Source organism: Tursiops truncatus, chromosome 9 (assembly GCF_011762595.2).
Source record: "Tursiops truncatus isolate mTurTru1 chromosome 9, mTurTru1.mat.Y, whole genome shotgun sequence".
In the NCBI taxonomy this organism is placed as follows: domain Eukaryota; kingdom Metazoa; phylum Chordata; class Mammalia; order Artiodactyla; family Delphinidae; genus Tursiops; species Tursiops truncatus.
Genome location: NC_047042.1, coordinates 84,346,814 through 84,372,467, shown reverse-complemented (window position 1 = coordinate 84,372,467; position 25,654 = coordinate 84,346,814). Strand labels below are relative to the sequence as shown.

Below are 25,654 nucleotides of genomic sequence, written 5' to 3'. Positions count from 1 at the left end.
ACAGAACGATACCTGGCACATAGGAAATACCATGTATTTATGGTACTATGCATCAGGCTCTATGCTAGGCACACATCATGTGAAAAATAGAGAGCAATGTACTCCTTTTATCTAGATGAATGTTCTAGTAAAATACATTCTAAAAAGGCTAAGATCGTTGAACCGTAAGGTATTTTTCCCCCTTAATATCTAGTAAACCCTTAATTTTCAAGTTTACTCCAGCCAAGGAAATATTCAGTGAGATGACTCTTTCCTTTAGTCAGCCAGTAATAGTATTGCTCCCCCAGCTGCTTCAAATTTTCTAGGCACATATGAAGAATGAAAATGAAAAAATAAACAAAGTAGTCTATTGATTTTCCCCATTCCTGAGATGGCTAACTGAATATGAGAGGCCTACTGAATGCCATCAGAAACAGAAATAGTGCCAGAAATTTCTTTATGCCATGATAATCAGTAAAGACTATTTCAAATTGGACTGATTTTCAGTTAACTTAGAATACAGTTTTAGATGCAATCTGCCTTTTAATCTTGTAAAGAACATGAACAGAACAGAAAGAACATTGCCAAGGATACCAGTTTCCTGGAAGGAAAATAAACAATGCCTCAAGAAAGGTACATTCCTCCTTATTAAAAAAAAAAAATTATTACTATTTTAAGTGTGAGGGCAAATGTTTACTACTTTGAGATGAGTTTTAGATTTAACAAAGCCTACTACTATATCACAGAAATGAATGGAAGGAAATACTCCAAAATGTAAACAAAGGTTACCTCTGAATGGTGAGATTATATTTTTTCTATTTTATGTTTTTCTGAGTTTTCTAAATTGCTTTATTTTCGACTTATTTTGAAAAATTTCAAACTCACAGAAAAGTTTCAAGAATAGTACAACAAACATTCATATACATATATCCTTACCTAGATTAACCAATTGTTAACATTTTGCCACATATTTTTTCATTCTCTCTTGTTCTCTAAGTGTGTTTGTATACCCCACTCATACTTTTTTTGTGGAACTACTTGGGAGTAAATTGTAGACATCTTCACCCCTAAATACTTGAGTTCATTTCACCTAAGAACAAGAACATTCACTTAAATAACTACTATATATTAAATTTAGGAAATTTAACATTTATGTCTCAAAAATCTTTTTTATAGTCATTTTCCCCACTAATCTAAAATTCAAGATCGAACACTATATTTAGTTATCCAATGTCTTTAGCCTGGAACAGTTCCTCAACCTGTTTTTTTTTTTTGTTTGTTTGTGACACTGTTATAAAAAAAACAAAGAGCAGTAATATAGTAGAATGTATTAAATTTGGGGTGTCTGGTTGCTTCCTTATGATCAGATTCAGTTTATGAAGTTGGCAAGAACACTACATAGAGATGCTGTGTCCTTCTCAATGCATCATCTTAGGAGGCATGTGGTATCAGTTTGTCCCAATACTGAGGATGTTAACTATGATCATCTGGTTAAACTGGTGTATGCCAGATTTCTCCAATGTAAATGTGTACTTTTCTACCTTTGCAGTTAATAAAATATTGATGAGAAGATAGTTTGAAACTGTGCAAATATCCTGTTCTTCAACAGATCTGCACCCAATGATTTTAGCATTAACTGATGATTCTTGCCAAAACAATTATTATGTATATGATGGTGATTTCCTAATTCGACAATTCCTTCTAGATTCATTGGATGACATTAATTGCAAAGAAGAGTTTTCCTTTTCCTTCCTTCATTTTATTTCTCTATTTGCATTAGTATATACTCATGAATCATTTTCTTGTTCAATAGGTTATATCCATTCCTGTCATTATTCATTTTAATACTCATATGTTCTCCCTCTGTATCTTTTTGAAATGTCCCCATTACTTTTTGAGTACATCCTTACTTTCTGGCACAGTAAGATCTCCAAGCTTATATTTACACAGCTCTGGAGTCCGCCATTTTCCCCAGGAACCCTAATTCCTTTTAGTGGCAAATGATATTTAGAAACCAAGATCAGTTGTGCTAATTGCCCAGGGTGGTGTTGTTTCTAGGCCTATACATATATGCACACATATTATACACTCATCTATTTAAAAAAAAACAAAATCATTAGTCCATGCTTTTATTGCTAATTCAGTTTTTTAAGAACCTCACAGAGTTCTTCCTCTCCTTATTCCATTCCATGTTTATAGCTCCTTTCTCCTACTAGGAAAACCTACTCCCAGCAATATTTATTCATTTGTTAAACCTAAAACACACAAGTTCCAGAATTACTATACCCAAACCATTACCAGCAAAATTCAAGATTTCCTTGCTTTTATTGTTTTTAGAATATACTTCACTGATAGTATATAGTCTAAGCTGTATTTAAAAAGGTTTAATTCTCTTTTTTCCCCTACTGTGCAATTATGTTACCAACTTGATAAACATGTCTGTTTGTTCCTGTTCGTATTCAACTTTAGGGCTTTTCTCATCTTTTATTTTATTTTCTTTACTTGTAAAAATGCTGTGGTACATTATATTTTTAAGAGAAGCTACTGATTCTGTGATAGTACTCTATAAAATAATACCATTTTCATGAGATCAAATGATTTAGGAGGGAAGGAACAAACACTGAGTCTCTACTACATGCTAGTTTCTTTACGTATGACATTTCATTGTCACAAAAATAACCCAACAAAGCAGTTACCATAAACTCCAATTTCAGATGCAACACTTAAGAGAGTCAGTCATTTAATAAGGCATCACAGTTGGTGAGGAAAGAGAATGGAGCGTGAACCCAGGTTTGACTCCAAAGCCCATTTATTTTTATTAACTGAGTGCTTATTAAATTGTAGGCAATGTGCTAAATTCATTTAATCCTCAAAAAAAACCTTTTATTTTTATTCACCTTTTACCAATAAGGAACTTGAAATTTACACTCTCATTAGATGAATGGTTAAATTATGGTAGATCCCTATTATGGAATATTGTGTATCACTTACAAATAGAATAAATCTAGTACAGTTTCATGTAAGCACCTCCAAGCCACATCATTAAATTTTAAAAAGTTATGTGGAGAATACATGTTTTTATATTATGTAATAAATAAAACCAGAAAATATAAAACCATACATCTATGTGTGTGTGTGTGTGTGTGTGTGTGTGTGTACATATATACGGTTGATCCTCATTATTCACAGATTCCATATTTGTACATTTGCTTACTTGCTAAAATTTGTAACCCCCAAATCAGCATTTGTGCCACTTTTGTGGTTACTCACAGACATACACAGGGTGGCAAAAATTTGAGTCACCACATGTAAATATATGTTCTCAACTGAGGTCAACTAGGTAATGCTCTGCCTTCTTGTTTTAGCTCTCATACTATAAACAAGTGTCCTTTTCACAGTCTACTTGGTGTCATGTTCTTCAAATTCTGTGTTTTTTGTTGGTGACTTCACCGCTGAAAATGGCCCCCAAGTGTGGTGCTGAAGTGCTGGCTAGTGTTCCTAAGTGCAAGAAGGCTGCAATGTGCCTTATGAAGAAAATACAGGTTAGATAAGCTTCGTTCAGGAATGAGTTATAGTGCTCTTGGTGTGAGTTCAATGTTAATGAATCAACAGTATAAATACACAAGTAAGGTGTGTTCCTGTTGAAAGAAAGCAACATTATATTATTAATCAATTGACAAAAAGTCTGTGACAAGAGGCTTACAGGAACCTATCTCTGTATTTTCCATAGGAGCAAAGGGTCAGTATTCACCAGTTCAGTGTTATAGGTGACTTCATAGACTATTACTGTGAATAATGGGAATCAACTCTACCTGTATGTCGGTGTATAAAGATCTGCCAAATACAAGTGGTTACACTTGAGGGAAGCAGGCAGGGACTGAGGGAAGTTGTTCAAAGAGAATCTTAATATTTTAAAAAAATGCATTAAAAATGGGTGGGGCACCAGGAAACTCATCAACAGCAACATGACTACTTAAATGGTAGAGACAGGACAAAAAAGGTTGTATTGATTTTAAATCTCATACTCCTAATTACTGTTTCTCTCATTTTCACCATACAGTGGAATGAGGAACTTATCGCTCAGAGTAGTGGAAACTGGTAAAGCTCAATGAGAGGTAGTACAGTTAGTGATTTAGTTCTGAAGCCAAACTACTAAGGTGTGAATCCTGGATTTGCTACTCACTAGCACTATTCCTGGGCGACTTACTTTAGCCTCTCTGTGTTCCAGTTTCTTCACATATAATAAAAGGGGATCATACTAGTGCTACTTCACAGGGTTATTATGAAGATTAAGTGAGTTATGACATGTAAAGTGTTTAGAATAGTACCTGGTCCCACAGTAAGTGCTCAATAAATAACAGCTATCATTTTATCATTACTATTGTGACGGAAGACAATGACTGCTCTAAAAGAAAGTGACCTATTAGAAATATACTTTAAAAAAAATTTTTTTCAAAAATTTATTTTATTTATTCATTTTTTTGGGCTGCATTGGGTCTTTATTGCTGCGCACAGGCTTTCTCTAGTTGTGGCAAGCGAGGTCTAATCTTTGTTGTGGTGTACGGGCTTCTCACTGCAGTGGCTTCTCTTGTTGCAGAGCACGGGCTCTAGGTGCGCGGGCTTCACCAGTTGTGGCACGTGGGCTCAGTAGTTGTGGCTTGCAGGCTCTAGAGCGCAGGCTCAGTAGTTGTGGTGCACGGGCTTAGTAGCTCTGCGGCATGTGGGATCTTCCCGGCCCAGGGTTTGAACCCGTATCCCCTGTGTTTGCAGGTGGATTCTTAACCACTGTGCCACCAGGGAAGCCCCAGGAATATACTTTTAAGTTAACATCCTATACAGGCTAGGTAGCTTTTCCTATTTATGGTAATAAGGAAGAAATAGCAAGAATTCTCATTTTTCTCCTAGATAGAAGTTTCTTTGTGTTTACGTTTCTTATTTCTAAAATAAACTCATTATTATATAAAAATCACCTGTAAACATGTGGGCTAAAGACAGGAGGTTGAAGAAAGTCTCTTGCTGAAATCTAAGTTTGGTGGATTTAGTACAAGTATAAAGGCTAAAAGGGCACAGTAAATGCTGTGAAACCCCTAAGGCTCCTCATTCACAAATGTCAACACACTGCCAAAGAGCACTGTACTTTAGACATAAAATATTTTAAACAGCTGTCTGAATTCATACTTGCACATCGCATACGGACTATAAAACTTCTAAAGAAAGGTGTGAAGACCAAGAAAGGCAATATGCTTCTACAGACCAGATTTTCCCTGTCACATACCTTGCTGAAAATATGCTCTTAAAATTAGCAGAAAGCCCAAGTTCAAGCTTCAAAGTGCCCACAGCCACAGACACTGACACAGTAGCTCTAAGCTAAAGATCCCCAAAGGTTATTTTTCTCCGAAGTCAGTCATTTTTCAAAACTAAGATAATGCCAGCTGTTTGCAAATCATTTTCCATCTTTCTAAATCTTTAAATTACATATAACATTAGTAAATACTAAGAGGTTAAGATAAACTGGATGAATTCTGAAGGAAGTCAGACAGTTCGGTTGAGCCAATTTTGGCAGGACATAATTTAGAAAACAAAATATTCAGTCATCTATACATGAAAAGTGTATACATCTATACATAAAATAACCCATTAGATTTCAATTCTAAGTGGCGTAAAGGTAAAACAATCAGACAGAAAATGAATGAGAACCACGAACTCTAAATAGGCATGAAACCTTATGAAAGGTACTTTTCGTTTATAAATAATATATCAAATTTCTCCTTATTAAAATTAGCATATAACCTGAATTTGCTCCTCATCCAAATTCACCAGTGTTACAAAGATGACATTTATAAAGAAGGTAGTAATACGAGTACCTGAATGGAGCACTTACTAAGTATTTCATTTTGTTGTTTTTCATAATTATTTAATTCTCTCAACAACTTGAGGTAAGTACTCTGCTTACCTCCATTTTATAGATGAAGAACTTAATGCTTAGAAAGGTGAATTGTTCAAAGTCACTTTTAAAATTAGCAAGTGGCAGAGCTGATAGCTAAACCTAGATTCTGACCCTTAACCACTATACGACACTCTTATCTCTTAACTACTAAACTGCCTCCCTTCAGACAGGTAGGAAGAAACAAAACCCCACAGAAAATTTCCCTTTTTGTATTTTTTTCTGTTGTGTTTGTACGGATCTCAGTGTACCTGAAGTTTAGAATCCAACTAAAACAAACTGTTCCTGGCAAAATATATTAGCTGACAGTGAATAGGGCAGAGAAAGAAGAAAAGAGTTAAGCTAAAAGTAAAACATTCGCTGACACCAGTCTAACATATTCAAATGACTGCCAAAAAATTCTTGTTCTAAAGGCTAAATATAAGTCAGCCAGAGATATTTCAGTGCTGTCCACCATTAAAATAAAAATAATGGCTCTGGGCTGCAGTACCCATACCTAACAAGGCACACATTTATTCAAAGTGAATATCTATATGCAAGGCTCTCAGTTCCTGTATCACTAAACCTGTTTCAAATGATAAAATTCAAAAGGGCGTGAACTTTCCAAAATAATGCCTATAACTAGACTCTCCATCTTAGGGCTGAGATTTCTAACAACCTGAAAACATTTTTTAAAAGCCCTTTGAGTGTATGGGATAGTGGTAAACAATTACATAAATTTTTAGGAGAACCTACTGGAGTTACGTTTTATAGCAGTCTTCTTGCCCTGTGGAATCCTACATATTCTGGAATTATAACTCAGGACTGCAGTTGCCTTGATCAGTAGAGTAGCCTCAATTACTCATTAAGGAAAAACAAAACAAAGGGCAAGACCCCAAGAAACACTACTACTATTTCCATCCCAGTGAGAAACACCATCATTGTATGTCTCTGTTTTTTTTTTCATTTGAGGTATGTTTCACCTTTAAGAGACAAAAGGTCAAACAATGAAGAAATTAAACTGATATTCCAAAGTGTTATTTAATTCCAAAGATAAAGAGAAGTATTTATATTACATACGCTGGAAAATTTCGATACTATTGCTGGACTCTAAGGCAAATTAAAAATAGCACCAGCATTAATGAGATTAATATGCATTCACTGTGTGACTGCATAATGACAAGAGGAAAGTTGGAAATTCCCATACTTCAAAAGGCTACTATCTTGTTGAAAAACTGAAGCTATAATGACTTATTCTAACTAAAAGATCCTTGAAAATTCACCTGACTAAAGCTCTGGATTCTGGAACTTCTAGACTCCCCACTTTACTTACAATCTAGTTTAACTACTTTAACAATTCATTAATACTAAATGAGAGTACTACTAAGTGAAAACTGATGCCCATATCTGGGATGCTTGAGAAACACTTGGAACAATTAAGATACCAACATACAAAAATGTCCATTTTCAGGAAAGAGGTAATTCGTCCTGCTCCCAAACATTTATTTCATTGCCCACTCCATCACCATTCTGTTGACACCACACAATTTCACAAAGAACAAACAGGAAAACCATTCAACCAGCAAGTGTTAACTCATAGTAAGTATATCAGTAATACAGTCTGCATTCCAAAACAACGTTATACAAATTAATTTATTTTGATCAGGCTTCTATTGCCATCTGTTTGCATAATAACCCTGCAATTGGTGTAATAGGAACTGCAAACTGATCCATGAACTGGGGACTGATACCTGGAAAATAACCTTGTAGCAGGTTATTAGAAATTTTGCATGCTACCTTGAAACTTGCTTCATTTGTTTGGATGACATCTCATCTGATGTTTCATTTAAAAGAAATCAAAGTCCAACCTCCCAAATTCTAGGGCATATGGCCGGATAAATTACATTGGAATACTTACCTAGAGCTGTGAAATCTGAACCAGATTTAAACAGAGCTGAAGCCAGGAGCTGAAACTGTGGGGTGGGGGGGAGAGAAAAAAGCAAATTAGCTAGGTAAGCACATTGGAGAAAAAACTCCTATAATTTCGACCATTCATTAGCCACTGGATGTCTCCGCACATGGTGCATAAGTCTATTCACCAAAAAGTGGCAAGAAGAACACCGTATTTAGATTAAACAACATGCTGACTTTTCTGGTGGACTACTATTATCATTTTCCAAAATACTAGACCAAGTCCTGGAATTATTTTATTTTAAAAATATATTAAAGTATGTATTTATTAAGGAACAATAGGTCAACTGAAATATAAAATATTACTCACTACCATATGATCCAGCAATTCTACTCTTGAGTATACATCCAAAGAAAATGAAAACACTAATTTGAAAAGATACATGCACTCCAATGTTCACAGCAGCATTATTTACAATAGCCTGATATGGAAGCAACCTAACTGTCCATCAACAGATGAATGGATAAAGAAGATGTGGTATATATATACAATGGAACACTACTCAGCCATAAAAAAGAATGAAATAATGCCATTTGCAACAACATGGATGGACCTAGAGGGTATTATGCTAAGTGAAATAAGTCAGACAGAGAAAAACAAATACCAGATGTTACCACTTATAAGTGGAACCTAAAGAATAAATGAATGAATAAAACAAAACAGAAAGACTCACAGATAGAGAGAACAAACTAGTGGTTACCAATGAGAAGATGGAAAGGGGTAGGGGCAGGACAGAGATAAGAGGTACAAACTACTATGTATAAAATAAATAAGCTACAAAGATACATTGTACAGCACAGGGAATATAGCCAGTATTTTATAATAACTTTAAATGGGATATAATCTATAAAAGTATTGAATCACTATTTTATACACCTGAAACTAATATAATATTGTAAATCAACTATACTTCGATTAAAGAAAAAGAAAATTAGGGGCTTCCCTGGTGGCACAGTGGTTGAGAATCTGCCTGCTAATGCAGAGGACACAGGTTCGAGCCCTGGTCTGGGAAGATCCCACATGCCACGGAGCAACTAGGCCCGTGAGCCACAACTACTGAGCCTGCGCGTCTGGAGCCTGTGCTCCGCAACAAGAGAGGCCACAATAGTGAGAGGCCCATGCACCGCAATGAAGAGTGGCCCCCGCTTGCCGCAACTGGAGAAAGCCCTCGCACAGAAACAAAGACCCAACACAGCCAAAAATAAATAAACAAACCAATGAACCGACATTAAAAAAAAAGAACGTATGATGTAGAAGTAGCACCACCCTTCAAGGTGGAGAAGAATTCACTTATCTATCACTATCCCTTCTTCCTTTAAAAAAAAAAAAAAAAAGAAAAATTACTCATTTGGGAATCTATCACATATAGAGAGACTGATGCCCTGTATATTAGTAAATATGAATTCTCACTTCAAAAATAAATGCATGCTACTGTAAAACACCTGATGTCTCTGTGTAAATCAAACTCTGAGAAAAAAAGCATGGTTATTATGCATAAGCCATCCCTAAATTACAACTTAGATTGGTATTCCATGGTCATATATAATTGTATTGTTATATAATTATAAAGGCTCAAAGGTCTTTTTTACATTGAAAAAATGTTTTAAGTGTTGATTAGATTCCCAGGCTAGCCAGAGTTAGTTTAAATCAGACAATGCAACTGAACAATGACAAAATAAGATAAAACTATTGCATCACTTGTACTTTAACAAATTGGTAAAGAAATAAAAATTTAGGAGAACTATTCATATTTATCTTGAATGAGGATGCTGGAAAACAAGTCAGTTAAAGGAAGGAATAAGAGTATACAAATGAGTTGAATCTCAATGGAGTTTACTTGGCACTTTGCAAGACTTGAGCAGTTCATACCACTGATTCTTCAGGATGTACTTCACACTTGTACTTGTAGCCTTTAAAATTTCAGGTATCAGTCACCTGATTAATCATCCTTTCAATGTAAGAAACTGGACAAATTAGTTAGGAAAAAAGGGGATAAAAGGAAGAGCTAAAAATATATGAAACTTCTTCATACATTCTGGGTATCAGTCCTCTGTCAGACATATCTACTGCAGATATTATTTGGTCTGAGGCTTGTCTATTTTTATTTTTATTTTTAATTTTTGGCCGCATGGTGTGGCCTGTGGGATCTTAGTTCCCCGACCAGGTATCGAACCCAGGCCCTCTGCCATGAAACCGTGAAGTCCCAATCACTGGACCATCAAGGAATTCCCTCATCTATTTTTTTTTGATAATGTCTTTTAATGAGTAGAAATTTTAATTTTGTTGAAGTCCAATTTGTCAACTTTTTCTTTTATGATTAGTGCCTTTTGTGTCATGTCCAAGAAAGCTTTGCTTATCCCAAAGTTGTGAAGATAATCTGTTTTCTTCTTAAAGGTTCATTGTTTTGGGTTTTATACTTAGATCCATAATCCATCTTAATTTTTGTGTTAAGAGTGAAATAGGGGTCGACGGGCTTCCCTGGTGGCGCAGTGGTTGAGAGTCCACCTGCCGTTGCAGGGGACACGGGTTCGTGCCCCGGTCCGGGAAGATCCCACATGCCACGTAGCGGCTAGGCCCGTGAGCCATGGCCGCTGAGCCTGTGCATCCGGAGCCTGTGCTCCGCAATGGGAGAGGCCACAACAGTGAGAGGCCCACGTACCGCAAAAAAAAAAAAAAAAAAAAAGAGTGAAACAGGGGATGAGATATCCAGTTATTTAGCACTATTTGTTTAAAAAACCTTTCTTTTCCTTATTGGACTTGGTGTTCTGGTCAAAAAAATAAACTGACTGCATATATATGAGTCTGTTTCTGAACTCTATTCTGTTCTATTGATCTATTTGTCTATCCTTAAGCCAGTACCACACCACCTTGATTACTATGGCTCTATACAGCGTCCTGAAATCAGGTAGTAAGTATGAGACCTCCAACTTTTTCTTTTTTCAAGATTGTTTTAGCTAGTCCAGAGCCTTTGCGTTTTGACTAAATTTTAGAATAAGTTTGTCTATCTCCTTAACAACAAAGAAACTCAAACTGACTGGAATATTGACAGTTTTTTTAGAAACTGCATTAAATTATAAACCGATTTGGGGAGAATGAACATCTCAGCACTTTTTAGTCTTTCAAACCACAAATGTGATTTATTTCTCCATCTATTTAGGTATTCTTTAATTTGTCATCTAAAAATGCAAACAATTTTACTTCCTCCTTTCAAATCTATATGCTGTTTATTTCTTTTTCTTACCATATCGTACTAGCTAGGACTTCTGGCACAATGCTAAATAGAGGTGTTGAAGCAGACAACCTTTCCTTGTCATAATCTTAGGGGAAAGGGTTTAATGTTTTACAATTAACTATGGTACTAGCTGTATGTTTTTCACAGATGCCCTTTATGAGATTTATGATGTTTCCTTTATTCCTGGTTTGTTAAGAATTTTTATCATCAATGGGTTTTGCATTCTGTCAAATGATTTTCTTCACTTATTGAGACGATCTGTGGTTTTTCTCTTTCATTCTGCCAATGTGGTGAAATATACTGATTTTCAAATGTGAAACCAACCTTGTACTCCTAGCATAAACCCCCTCTTGGCTATTGTGCATTAACCTTTTTATATATTGCTGGATTCAATTAACTAAAATTTTCTTAAGAATTTTGTATCTACATTCACAGGGCTATTGGTCTGTAATTTTCTTTGCTTGTAATGTCTTTTTTGGGTTTTTACATCAGAGTTAAGCTGCTTCATAAAAGGATTTAGAAGGTGTTCTGTCTTATTCTGATTTCTACAAATCTATACCAAATTGGCATTTTTTTCTTCCTTAAAGGGTTGATAGAATTTACTGATATAGCCATCCAGGCCTAGTATTTTCTCTCTTGGAAAGTTGTCAATTACAAATTCAATCTCTGTAATTGATATGGAGTTCCTTAAGATTTTCTAATTCTTCTTGTGTTAGTTTTGGTAAGTTGTATCTTTCAAGAAATTTGTCCATTTCATCAAGTTGCTGAATTTGTTGACAAACTTGTTCATAATATCTCCTTAGTACACTTTTAATGTAGGTAGGGTTGTAATGATCTCCCCTTTTCATTTGTGATGCTGATAATTTATGTTTTCATTATTTGTTTCCTTGATAAGTCTTGCTAGAGGTTGACCAATTTTAGTCACTTTTTCAAAGAACAAACTTTTCACTTTTTATATTTTTTCTACTGTTTCCTATTTTACTAATTTCCTATATTCTAGTGAATACTTATTTGGGGTTAATTTGTTGCTCTTTTCTAACTTCTAAGATGAAAGATAAACTTCACTGGCTCTAAACAGAAGGATGGGGAGAAAACTGTTACTTTAACCATCCAATTAAATAAGTGGCACTGCTATGTACTGGCCTAGAGTTTTAACAGGTACTGAGTAAATAGTACACAATCTGAATAAAGTCAGTCCTCTCTCCCCAGCTTCAGACTTGAACATCCAACTATCACTTCAACATCTCAAGCCGGCTGTTTCACAGGCAACTCAAACTGAACATATGCAAAATTAAACTCCTGATTCCAGTCAGGAGGCTCCACCTCATTTCAGTTGACAGTAACTCCATCCTTCTAGCTTTTCAGGCTCAAAACTTTGGAGTCATTTCCTTCAAACTCTACATCCAATCATAAAATTCCGTTGGTTCTACCTTTAAAATATACTGAGGGGACTTCCCTGGTGGTGAAGTAGTTAAGAATCTGCCTGTCAATGCAGGGGACATGGGTTCCATCCCTGGTCCAGGAAGATTCCACATGCCGCAGAGCAACTAAAAGCCCGTGCACCGCAACTAGTGAGCCTGCACTCTAGAGCCCGCATGCCACAACTACCGAGTTTACGCACTGCAACTACTGAAGCCTGTGTGCCTAGGGTCCATGCTCCGCAGCAAGAGAAGCCACCTGATGAGAAGCCCGCGCACCACAACGAAGAGTAAACCCCGCTCGCTGCAACTAGAGCAAGCCCGCGTGCAGCAACGAAGACCCAATGCAGCCAAAAAAGTATATACATACATACATACATATATATATATATAAATATATACATATATATATATAGAGAGAGAGAGGGAGGGAGGGAGGGAGAATCTGATCTACTTTACTTCTCACCATTTCTATTGCTACTACTTTGCTCTGAGCAACAATCCCCCTTGCTTAGATTTCTACACCTCCCTCATAGTTCTCTTTGCCTCCATCCTTGTTCCCTTTTAGTCTATTCTCAATACAGCAGTCAGAGTGACCTAATTAAAACATAAAGCAGATGATATCACTCCTCTGCATGGACAATACCCTGAACCAGCTCCCTATTCAGAGTAAGAGCCAAAGTCCTAATAATGACTTATGAAGTCATTCATAACCTGTTCTGCCAATCCCTGCTCTTACCTCTTGGACCTCATCTCTGACTGCTTTCACTCTCCTTACCTCTACTCCAGCCACAAGTGTCTCCTTGCTGTTCTAAACAAAGCCAAATACTCTCCATCCCAGGGGTCTCTGTTCTAGCCATCCCTTTGCTAGGAATTATCTTCCCCAAATTATCTACTTAGATCACTCCCTCATATTCTTCAAGTCCTTGTGCAAATCTGACTTCCAAATGAGGTCTATTATGATTATTCTATTTAATACTGCAACTGCCCAATTCTTACCCCATATATATATATATATATACACACACACACACATATATATATATACACACACACATATATATATATGTGTGTGTATATATATATATTTTAAACGTAGATTTTATTTATTTTTGGCTGCGTTGGGTCTTCGTTGCTGCGCGCGGGCTTTCTCTAGTTGCGGCAAGCGGGGGCTACTCTTCGTTGCGGTGTGCAGGCTTCTCATTGCGGTGGCTTCTCTTGTGGCAGAGCACGGGCTGTAGGCACGCAGGCTTCCATAGGTGTGGCTCGAGGGCTTCAGTAGTTGTGGCTCGCGGGCTCTAGAGCGCAGGCTCAGTAGTTGTGGCGCACAGGCTTAGTTGCTCCGTGGCATGTGGGATCTTCCCGAACTAGGGCTTGAACCCAGGTCCCCTGCATTGGCAGGCGGATTCTTAACCACTGTGCCACCAGGGAAGTCCCCTTATATTTTTGATCTCTTTTTAACTTTCCTATAATACTTATCAAATTCTAATGCACGGTATAATTTATTTAATACGTTTATTGTTCCCCCCCACTAGTATGTAAGTACCTCCTGGGCAAGTATCTTGTTTGGTTCACTGGTATATCTATTGTACCTAGAAGAATGCCTGGCATATTGTAGGAACTCTACACAATATTTTAAATAAATGACATCAGTACTTTGGAAGCTCAGTAGAAAGACAATTAATACAAAGTGTGCAATAGTGGCTGAAAACTTGTTTTTCTTGTTCCTTCTCTATTATAGAATCCTCTCTGAAAATGGCAGAATCAGTTTAAGCATCCTTTTCTTGGCCCTTTTCTAGAAAAAAATACAATGTTCATAAGCTTTATTATAAGCTCATCACCAATTTAGAACCCATGCTCTGGAGACTGGAAGAAAGCAAAGAACCATTATTTGTTGATAGTCCACCAGCATTTTGCTACTAAAAGACACAATGATGACCCGAAAAAGGGGGAGAAAAATCTAAAAACCACTTCTGGTTGCTGATAAAATCATTTAATATAATGAAAAATTTGTAAAACATACATAGAGAACAAAACCAAGCTACTACAGAAAATGAAGAGCAGTAAGGCCTTTCTCAAAAAGGGGAATGATTTCTTACAATGAAAAGCAAAGATCTATATGCCTCACTAACAGATACTGTAAGTACATATATATATACACTGGAGCTGTCCCCAAGGGATTTCTTTCCCCAAATGAAATCTGTTCACACGTTTTTAAACAAAAGAATAACCTTACAGACCAGTAATTCTCAATTTTTTAGGTGTGCTTTCAGTTTTCCATTGTAAAAGAGCAGACAGAGGAGACTCTTAGGGTGAGGGTATTGTTCTGAAAAAGCTTCTAAAGTGATTCTGATGCTGACATACACATGAATAACATCATTTTTACTAACTTCTACTAGGGTTAAACAACTCTTGATAGATACAGCTTTTCAGAAATGGAGTGGAAGTCTGTGGCATACAAAATCACAATTTGATACTCTTCAGGAAAAGAGAAACCCACTACCAAAATTCTTAAAATGACTGTTTGAACTTGAGATACCTCCCTGTCCTGGACTTTCCTACTAGCTTAGCTTTAAGAGCAAACTGTCTGTTTTCTTTGGCCTACTTGCAACTCACACAGCTGAAATTATTTACTTTGAAATATTTTGTTTTGGTTTGGTTTTAAAAAATAAAAGAAAAATGAATGTTCCGGATTACAGCCATTTTAGACAGACTATGGTGAAAACACAAGAAAATCCATTTATAACTCTCAAATGCATGGTCTAACAAAATGAACATTAACAGACTCTTCACAACTATGTTCAGTTTATAAGCCATAACAGATTAAACCAAATATATTCTGCTACTTGGTAAAATCGTGACAGTTCTCCCTATTTCAAATAGTATCATGAATTGACTGAAGACTCAAGAAAAGACAATTAACTGTCCTTTTTCAGGGGGTTTTAAAATGTGTTCTGCTGATTCTCCACCTACTGAAGGGTTGTAACCAATACTGAGTGAGAGAACTAGGGCTTATTTTCACAGTAGGCAACTATGAAAGAGTATTTCTTTGTTTTGGTGCCAAGGACATGCAGGCTCTTCTGCTTGAAAGTACAATGAACCTGGTACCTGAAAGTCATTCAGTCTGATGCCTGTGTCAATGCTGAACAGAGGAAAACACTGCTTGATGTCGCTATTACAAAGCCAAAGCACAGCAACAGCTAACAGGGAAATAGATGTAAGGAACAGAACTACATATAATCACCAATTCTGAGAATGGAAGGTAAAATGGATTGCAGTTCAGATGTTGCCAGATGAACTATGAACAAGAATAGTTAGCAAAAGGAAGAAGTGACAAAAGGAATCTTAGAAGTTGGAAGAGAGGTTGTAAGACCATGAAACTCATTGCAGGTATATTCACACACTGTGGATACGCAAATATGCCCTAAGAATATTAAATCTTAGAAACAGCTGCTTCCATCCCATGTTATGTATCATAAAAACTGAAAAGTAATGATCTGTTACTAAGTTCTCAAGCTTTGGGGCTACTGATAAACGAAGTTAGTAGCCTATGGTAAAACTGTACTGCTACAACATTCATATAACTAAATATCAAGCCAGCAAAGATTCTACTCCCACCAACCTCTCTTCACTTTCTCCTTACAATAAAGGAGAGTTTTCTTTCTTCTTTTAGGGGGATTTTCGAGTATCAGTAGAAAAAGTTTATACTGAACTTTATGTAACCCTTAAGTAAAGGAAGTATGGAACTATGGCAGAAGTAAAATTTTTCTATTTCCTTTCCAGTACAAAATCTAATGACTACTTAAAACTTTATACCTGAGAATCCTTTTCTGAGTGGATCACAGGTTTTTGTGTGACTTGAATCTTAGATTACCACATGAAAATATGTCTACTCAATTTTTATTTCATCTGCTCTGTACCATTTTTAAGATTTTTAGTGTCATCATATTTTCCTCACTTTCCTTTAAACATCCAAGAGCAAAGTCAACAAATATAGGTTAGAAAGACAATTTTTTAAACGTTCAATTTCTGAAGTTTATTGCCACCTTTACCTCTTTTGTCTCTTCTGGGTCTGAATGATCCACAGTTATATAAAGATCATTTTGTAGATATTTCAGAGCACTAAGGGGATCCATTTGGGCCTTCTCTTCAAACCTAGAAAATGTAAACAAGAATAATTGTCTAGAGTTATGAAAAAACATCAGAAATGTCTTTTAAACCCAGAGTGGAATACTCTGTATCTGAGAAGATATTGTGGATATCTAAAAATCCTGTGCTTAAGAATCCAGAAGTAAGAATACTGACACATATATAAATAGCGTACATGTGGAGTCCCTGGAGATGTAATGGTAATGTCAGGCTGTGGTGCTAGAGACTGGATAAGAGCATTCCCAACCCTCCTCTTAAAACTATAAGCTAAGATTAAATCAACTACAAAACATAGCGAATATGTTAAATATTTTATATAACAGAAGTGCAAAACAGCCAAATATGTTTCATAAAAAAACAAGTAGAGATAAAATAAAAATAATTTCCTAGATTTGTGTCATATACTCTCCACTGGAGGTGTTTAACAGATACTTCAGAAAGTGAAATTAGTTTCTTCTTTTTTTTTTTTTGCGGTACACGGGCCTCTCACTGTTGTGGCCTCTCCTGCTGCGGAGCACAGGCTCCGGATGCGCAGGCCCAGCGGCCATGGATCACGGGCCCAGCTGCTCCACGGCATGTGGGATCTTCCCGGACCGGGGCACGAACCCGTGTTCCCTGCATCGGCAGGAGGACTCTCAACCACTGCGCCACCAGGGAAGCCTGAGTATAGTTTCTTTTAATGAGTATCATTAACACTGATTAGATATTTTTAATGAGACTATTTCCATGTCTCAGTAATAACAAAAACTGTAGCAATCATTTATCAATCGTTTGTTTTGTGCTAGACACTGTATCAAGTATCTTACATATATCATTTCATGTATCCTCCCATAACTCTATGATGAGAAGTTTATCATCATTTAAAAAAAAAAAAACAGATGAGGAACTGAGCCTAGTAAATGAACTTGGCCAAGCTAAGACCTAGTAAGTGGCAGAAGTAGAATTAAACTCAAGTGTCTCTGATTCCAAAGCTGAAAGGAAACAAAGGATTTTCTTAAATTAAAAAAGTCTGCTTGGGACTATATATCTATTTAAATAATGATAATTCCTTTTTAATAGCATAATTAGATATGTACTTATTTCTAATAAACTGGTATGCTTTTCAAAATATTATACAGAAAGAAGACATTTAATTTCATTTGGGAAAGGAAAATAGTGAAGAGCCTTTCATAACTGTGTTCAGCTGATGGCATCAATAATTTCCTGTCTTTAGAGCTAATCTCAGTGATAGGGTACCTGGGGGGGAAACGACTGGCATAATATTAGTTTTCTTGTACCAGATAGTACCCTGATTGTCAGCCAGTCTTACAACCCTCAGATGAGAGTCTTAGGTCCATGTTACTCTACCATCTTGTCCACAATGAATTAGACCAGAGTTTTGGCACCTGAGCCAAAAGCAATCGTCTTGAGCTTGGTGAGCAATTTTTAAAGTGGCCTGGCAGAATTCTTTCCAATAGGGATACGCTCTCTAGGGAACTTTCTGTAAGAAGATACTCTCTTAGAGAATCTGAATGTGAGATACACAAGGACACAAAAAATATACAAAACACAGAAGGCAATAAGCAGAAGATATGAGATGACATATTCCTTCTCTTCCTATCCTTCTCTCCCTTCCTTCCTACTACCTAGCTACCTAGCCACCTACCGAAGCCATAAGAGAAAGCAGAGTCAGGAAGTAGAACAGGAAAAGTAGACAGAAAGAAGCAGAAAGGGAGAGGCTCAGTTACAAGGAAAGCTACTTCAGTAGCTTCTAGCTATTAGAATTGTCTCAGTATCCTAAACAATTCTCCACCAGGCCTCACTGTTCAAGTGCTGAGGAAGCACCTTAATTCTCTGGATATTCTCATAATAAATTCTTTTTCAGTGAGATATCCTAAGTATGTCTTTATCCTTGTAACCTGATAACTTAACCAACACACACCTACTGTACTATTAAATAAATCCAGCAAAGGGATCCATTTTCCTGGAAGGTGTGTTCTCTCTTTCCTTTTTTAAGCTTTTTTGTTAGCCCACAAAAACTTACTACTGGACTTGTGTCTGCAGTCTAAAATTATATTTCAGCCAACAATTCTGCCCTCTACCTAAAGGAACAAGGAACTAATCATATTTAAATTTTTTTCTTTTGCCCCTTTCCACCCCCAAATCATCAATATATTTGGAAACTTGAATGCTATACGAAAAAACAGTGGCATTTTATTTTCTGTATTATGTGGCACCATTAAGAACAAAGACACTTTCTTGGCATTCAATATACTTCTATCCCTTCAAATTTATATTTTAACTAAAATTTATACTTTAAAATTTATATTTTAACTAAATAGTAGCAAATTTCAAAGGTTGGTTATTTGCCCAATCACACAAACTTGCTACCTTTCAACTTCAGTCACTTTATTTCATGAATCATTCTCACACTCACAAGATGTGCTAGTCTTTCATAATGTAATTAAAAATTTAAATAATTTGCTACTGATTATTTTCCTTATCCACTTTCATTTTTCACTTTGTGCCTTTACTAGCACAAGTCACTAATGATGTTTTGTACTTAAAACATGAAACTTAAAACATGCCATAATATATATTTCAGATTCCCATAAACTGTCATTTCACCTGTCCACTGACAGATTTTTAAAGGAGAAAAATGACTGCCAAAGATCAAAAATAATACTTCTTAGGATAGGTTGGTTGTGGGAAAATGAATAATTCTACTTACTTCCAGAAGGAATGAAAATTAACTTTCTGGAGGGCAACGTATAATTCATCAAGTCTATTGTTATCCTACAGAAATTTTGATAGGGGTGCATATGGAAGTATATAATAATATTAACTACAGTGTTATTTATAATTGCAAATAAGTTGGAAATAAGCTAAATATTCAACAAAAGGAGACTAGTTAAGTAAATTACACAGAATAGAACACTATGTAGCCATTATAATTATGATTTGTATTTTTATTTTTTAACATGGTAATAAGATGTTTATAATACATCACTCATTAAAAGACATCAGATTCAAAGCAAGATGATCCTTATTTTTTAAACAAAAATTCTATTTGTGCACATAAAATTCAAGGGATACACACCAAAATATTATTTTTGAATGGTGGGATGAGGGATGATTCAATTCTTTGTGGTGGGGAGAGAGGACTTTTTTTTTCTTTATTAACCATGGATTACTTTTCTAATTAAAAGCCAGAGGAAAGGGCTTTCCTGGTGGCGCAGTGGTTGGGAGTCCGCCTGCTGATGCAGGGGACATGGGTTCGTGCCCCGGTCTGGGAGGATTCCACATGCCGCAGAGCGGCTGGGCCCGTGAGCCATGGCGCTGAGCCTGCGCGTCCGGAGCCTGTGCTCCGCAACGGGAGAGGCCGCAGCGGTGAGAGGCCCGCGTACCGCAAAAAAAAAAAAAAAAGCCAGAGGGAAGTGTTTATAAAGTAAGTTCGAATTCTTTACATACAGCACTAGACAACCTTCTTTAATCTCTAGTGGACTTTTGGTCAGGAAATTTTTTTTGAAAGCTCAACTCAACATTCTAACTATAGTTGTTGTATCTGAAGTAGGAAAAAAAAAAAACATTATGATTTCCCTGAATTTGTCTTATTGTCTTATTTGTCTTAACCTTTTAAAACAAAGTTTAAAGTTTTTTTAAACTTTTAAAAACAAACTTTAACATTAAGTACCAAGGAATAATATTTTAGCAACGTAAACATTAGCTGAAGGTACCTCAAGCTTAAATCTTGTTAATAAGACAGAATTTATCTCTTGCCATCCAGCCAACGTGACGATTCAGACCTTTTCTCCTATAGATTCTATAGAAAATACTCTTTAATTATTCATAGTAATAACAAAGTAACAGAAGCAACTAGCTTTTGTTATCAATTTATCTCTCAAGCACAACTTGTGAAAGCAGAGAGAGAAATAACAAGCAAACATGATATGATAAAGGAACACAAACCTAACATACACCTACAGAGATTTTTATTTATTTATATTCTATATAAAATATAATACGTAATTATATACTAAACATATAAACACACATGTGTGCATGTCTGTGTATATACCGATGTGTACGGGGTGGTGGTGGTGGTGAAGTGGTAACTCTGGAGTCAGAATACACAGCATCAAAGCCCGGCTCTGTCACTTACAGCTGAACAACCTTAGGTCAGTTATACAACCCACTTAAAAACGCTTCCATTTCTTCTTTTATAAGAGAGTAGTAATAACAGTACCTACTCCACTGTCTTATTGTGAGAATAATATGCAGGATCTAGCACACAAAATTGCTCATAAATGGTACCTATTATCATCATTAAAAGCTAAACTTCTCTCCCTCCAAATTGTAAATTTTTATTACGATCTAACACTACCAGTAACCAAAGGGATAGATGTATTTTTCTACATTTTTCAGCTTATCACCTGCTAAGGCTAAAAAGCAAACATGACTGAGGAGACATATGAAAATGTTTGATTACTTGATTTTGCAATTAAATGGTAAAAGTAATGATGTAAAGCTATAATCATATTTGAAGTTGTATTCTGAAATATCAAATTATAAAGAGATTATTTACTCAACTATATCATCACATTCACTGTTAAGAGAGTTATCAACAGGTCAGTCACATGCCAATAATCTTCATATGCCAATCATCTAGAACTGATATAATCTGTAGCGGTTAGGCCTTGAGTTACTTGAAGGTAGGTTCATCACGTTCATAGAAACTTTTTCCATTAACAGCTGCAAAATATCCTTGCTCTATCTTTAAAATTTTTAGCATCAAGATCTATCTTCACTTTGTACCATCCTTTGAAAGAAGAAAGCAAAAATAAGGAGAACAGGGCATTTACAAAAGTCATGATCTTCATAGTACTTACAGTGTCACGTTACTAAATTGCCAAAGACAGAGTCACATCTCCAAAGCTTAGCTGATAATGCTAAATAAAATAAAACCAACAATAGCTGATAATGCTAAATAAAAGTTTTCAGTGATTTATTTTTATACCTGTGTTTTCTTATGAGGTACTTGCAATGCCTCAGTAAGTAATCTTTTGAAGGCCTACACAATTTCAGTGACCAGAAGTCATCTAATCTCATCTTTGGGGAGCAAGATTTTCCTGGATTCCCACCAAATAAATAATGAACCTGTAATAAATAAAACAAACCAGATTTTAAAAACATGCATGCATACTCAAGAAACTACGAAAGTCAAAGTAAAATTTCTTCATTTTGGTAGTAGTGTGTAACAAGTAACTTCTTTAGCTTTACTAAAGACTAAAACATTATTACATGTCTACTAAAGGCTGCTTCTGCTTTTTCTCAAGTTTCCATTTTACTTTAAAGTACTGTGACTACTTCCCTAAATAACATTTTCTATTAAAATAAGTTGTATCACCACAGTTACACTGACAATGGAAGACATAAAACAAAAGCAATGATAGTAAGAAGCTATTCCAAGATACTGAGTTTGCTTAGGGCAACAAATAATGGGGATTATCAAGTTAATCAAGTGTTGATCGTAATAAAAAATGATATCTTTTAAAAAACTGACACACAAGTTGAATCACTGAAGGTCAACAGTAACTAGAAACTTTAAAAATTTTAGCATCTTACTTTTGCTTTAGCCTTAATGCTGAATATTTTTAAATGGCATATATGATTTGTGAAATAACTTTTAAAATATTTTTCTATTATTCAATTAATATCAAATAAGAAATGTAAAAGGAATACTACAATGATTTCACTATTATAATTACAGCTTTAGTAATATTCTGTACTCAAAGTGTTAAAGCAGTTCTTGAAAATTTTGAAAACATTTATAACCAGTAGTGTTATACAACAGAGATATTATTTATTTCTGTCCTATAGATGGAAATTCACTTATCCTTTAATTTGGGAGACTCTCAGAGAAAGGGCTTTTATTTACTCCCATGGTATCTTTTACCTAAAGTTCTCAAATGATAGAGGATTTAAATAATCATCTATGGCCTAAACAGAAAGAATACAGGTTCTGTCAGTAATTTACTATGTAATCTGAGCCCAATCATTAAACATGTAAAATTTAAGGGAGAAATAGCTAAAGAAACCACTCTGAACACTTAGGGACACTAAAACTTCAGAATTCAGGACTGTTTTCATAGGCTGATGGAACAGATTATGTCAATCATAGATTGGAAAAATAAAGATAAAAAGACTTCTTACACAATGGGAAAATCTAAAATCAGGAAGTTATATATACCTTTTCATATCATGGAAAAAGGTATACAAGTGCTGAAAACTGTACATCTTCTACTTGAATATTCATATTGTATTGACAGAAACAACAGGCCATGCTATGTATCAGATCTATGCAGCTAAGAAGCAGCAACCACTGACCATTTTCATAAGAAAAGTGTCAGGAACTGTGGACTATGCAAAAATGTTTATTCTCTTAAGGAATTTTAGGGACAAGGTGATATCAAATGTCTGCTACGTATTCTAGTAAATGTCAGTCATTTTTATTCAAATCTACTTAAAAATAATCAGAAACATATATTTTGAGATTCTTTCCAATTGTACATCACAGAAAGTTTACAGGTCAATGTAGTTAGTATACCTTGTGTAACTCATCATATACAAGCTGATGGGCAAATCTTGGACATGGTTCTTCCTCCTGAAGACTTTTACTTGGATTATCCTTTGCAGCTTGATCATTCTTATAGACGCAAGACCTGAAAGACATTGCTTTTAAGGCATTCTATCTTAGAAAACTAGCAGCACACATAATGTTAATACAATTGTAGCAAGCAAATTAACGCAATGTCTAATTACAAACAAAAAATTATAAATTTGTTCACATCAAATCTTAAAAGTTCTGGTCACCCTCATAAAATAATCTGAATTTGTTAGAACTGAGTTCTGAAGTTCTTTAATGTCCATCAAAAATCTCACTCAAGAACAAACTACTTCGTGTTATGAAACAGGATCAGCATATATGAAGGCTTAAACCAACGGCTGAAAGAGTGATATCACATTTATCTATTCACAATAAAAAAGCTCACAACAGACTTCTTTCATTCTTACTGTAAATAAATGTCTTATTTAGAAAATAATAAATTCCTTAGCTGCTGAGCACCACCCTCCATTACTGAATGGAGGAAGTTCTCTGAAGTTCCTCTGTTTTGGAGAATATTCACTTATGTAGTAATCACAGAACATTAGAGCTAGATCCTCTAGGTCAGTATTTTTTGTTTTTTTTTCCTGCGGTACGCGGGCCTCTCACTGCTGTGGCCTCTCCTGTTGCGGAGCACAGGCTCTGGACGCGCAGGCTCAGCGGCCATGGCCCACGGGCCCGGCTGCTCCGCGGCATGTGGGATCCCCCTGGACCGGGGCACGAACCCGTGTTCCCTGCATCGGCAGGCAGACTCTCAACCACTGCGCCACCAGGGAAGCCCTAGGTCAGTGTTTTTCAAAGCAAAATGTTCAGCAGTTCTGTGAGATGCTCTGTGACAAAAGGGTCCTAGTTTGAAAATGCTAAATAATAATGCTCCCCACCTTGCTCTAGTCAAACTGCTTCATTTTATAAAAACTAAGAAAAGACCTGGGAACATTAAAAATACATGGTTCTCAAGTTTACACAACTACTTGGTAGCAAAAGCTAGACTAAAATACAATTCTCTTGACTCTCAGACAAAGAAACATCTACTAATTGAAATAACTGAGCGGTAAAATCCATTTGCTGAACATCACTGTATACACAGGCACCAGTACTGACTTTTCCACTCCCCAATATTGATATTAAAATGTATGACATCACAAATTAACATAAGCCTTCCATCTCTCTCTTCTTTTGAATAAACCAACAACCTCAAATAAATGTTACACTGTGACTGCATTACAGACAAGAGCTACTTACCAACTATTCCTTACAATGTCATAAATCCAGAATGAATTTCTGACATTTTCTTCCCTCTTTTCCTTGTCTTTGCTGAGTCCAGATAAGACATGTATTTCATTCAGTTCTGGATCAATGGTTGCTCTCTGTGTGAATCCTGTCATTGGAACTATAAATTGAAAGAGAAAATAAGATGACAGTATTAACATTACTTAACAGGTTAGTACTACTCTATAAAAGATTACTTCATCCTTACCCTGCTCTACTTGTGTCCACAGCACTTACCTTCTAACAGACTACATAACTTTTATATTAAACAATAATCAGTTGTTTCTTGCCTTCTCCCCACTCAAACGTAAACTCTATAAGGGCAAAGGTTGTTTGGTTCACTGTTTTGTTCCCAGTGCCTAAAACAATTGCCTGGCATATAATAGTTACCCAACTATCTGCTGAAATAAATGAATGCTAACTACCAGAATGGAGTTAGAAGGAGGAAAGAGATAGAAAGAGGTATGCAATGTAATCATTTTTATTGAGGAAAAGGGCAATGCTTTATTTAACTGATTTATTATCTGGGTCAGCTCTAATTTAATAGCAGAGACAAAATATTCAAATCTCGACCAAGAAAAACAAAAATTTGACACGCCGGTTTGTTCAATAAGGTCAAAGTCATCTAAAATACCTGTTCAAGACCTACAATGAAATGACATAATTTCCAAGAAAAATAAAATAAAATAAAATATTTGGGGCTAAAATATGCCATTTTGTTTTCCTGAGTGGCTCGAATTCCCCAGAGTTAATTTTCTGAGAAAATATTTTATTTCCTGAGAAATCCATTAAATGAGTGATGGTCATTCGGCATTATCCAGTAATTTGTAAAACACTGATATAGCAAATGCAAATTTTCTCACTATTATTACTTGGAAATATTAGTTGAAATATAATTTTATGATTCACAACATACTTGCCACAGATCTAAAAACAATGCCACTGTTTCAACACTACATTTCTTTTATACACGAACAATTATCATATACTGAAAAAGCTACACAAACATCAGATTGAAGTAAAACATTTCAATCAATCCAGAATACTATGGGAGGAGATGCTAACCACA

General features: G+C 35.7%; 1 protein-coding gene across 4 annotated transcripts in view; it reads right to left on the bottom strand.

Moving 5' to 3' along the window:
• The window catches only part of MKLN1 (muskelin 1), a 184,724-nt gene that overhangs the window by 9,721 nt on the left and 149,349 nt on the right, over positions 1 to 25,654 (bottom strand). For all 4 annotated transcript variants that reach the window (XM_073809944.1, XM_019922664.3, XM_033863277.2 and 1 more), the window contains 5 exons: positions 24,559 to 24,706; positions 23,260 to 23,374; positions 21,670 to 21,809; positions 16,577 to 16,679; positions 7,821 to 7,875 (listed from right to left, as the gene is read on the bottom strand). In XM_073809944.1, the coding sequence (XP_073666045.1) occupies positions 7,821 to 7,875; positions 16,577 to 16,679; positions 21,670 to 21,809; positions 23,260 to 23,374; positions 24,559 to 24,706 (561 nt within the window). The remainder of the gene's footprint in view (positions 1 to 7,820; positions 7,876 to 16,576; positions 16,680 to 21,669; positions 21,810 to 23,259; positions 23,375 to 24,558; positions 24,707 to 25,654) is intronic.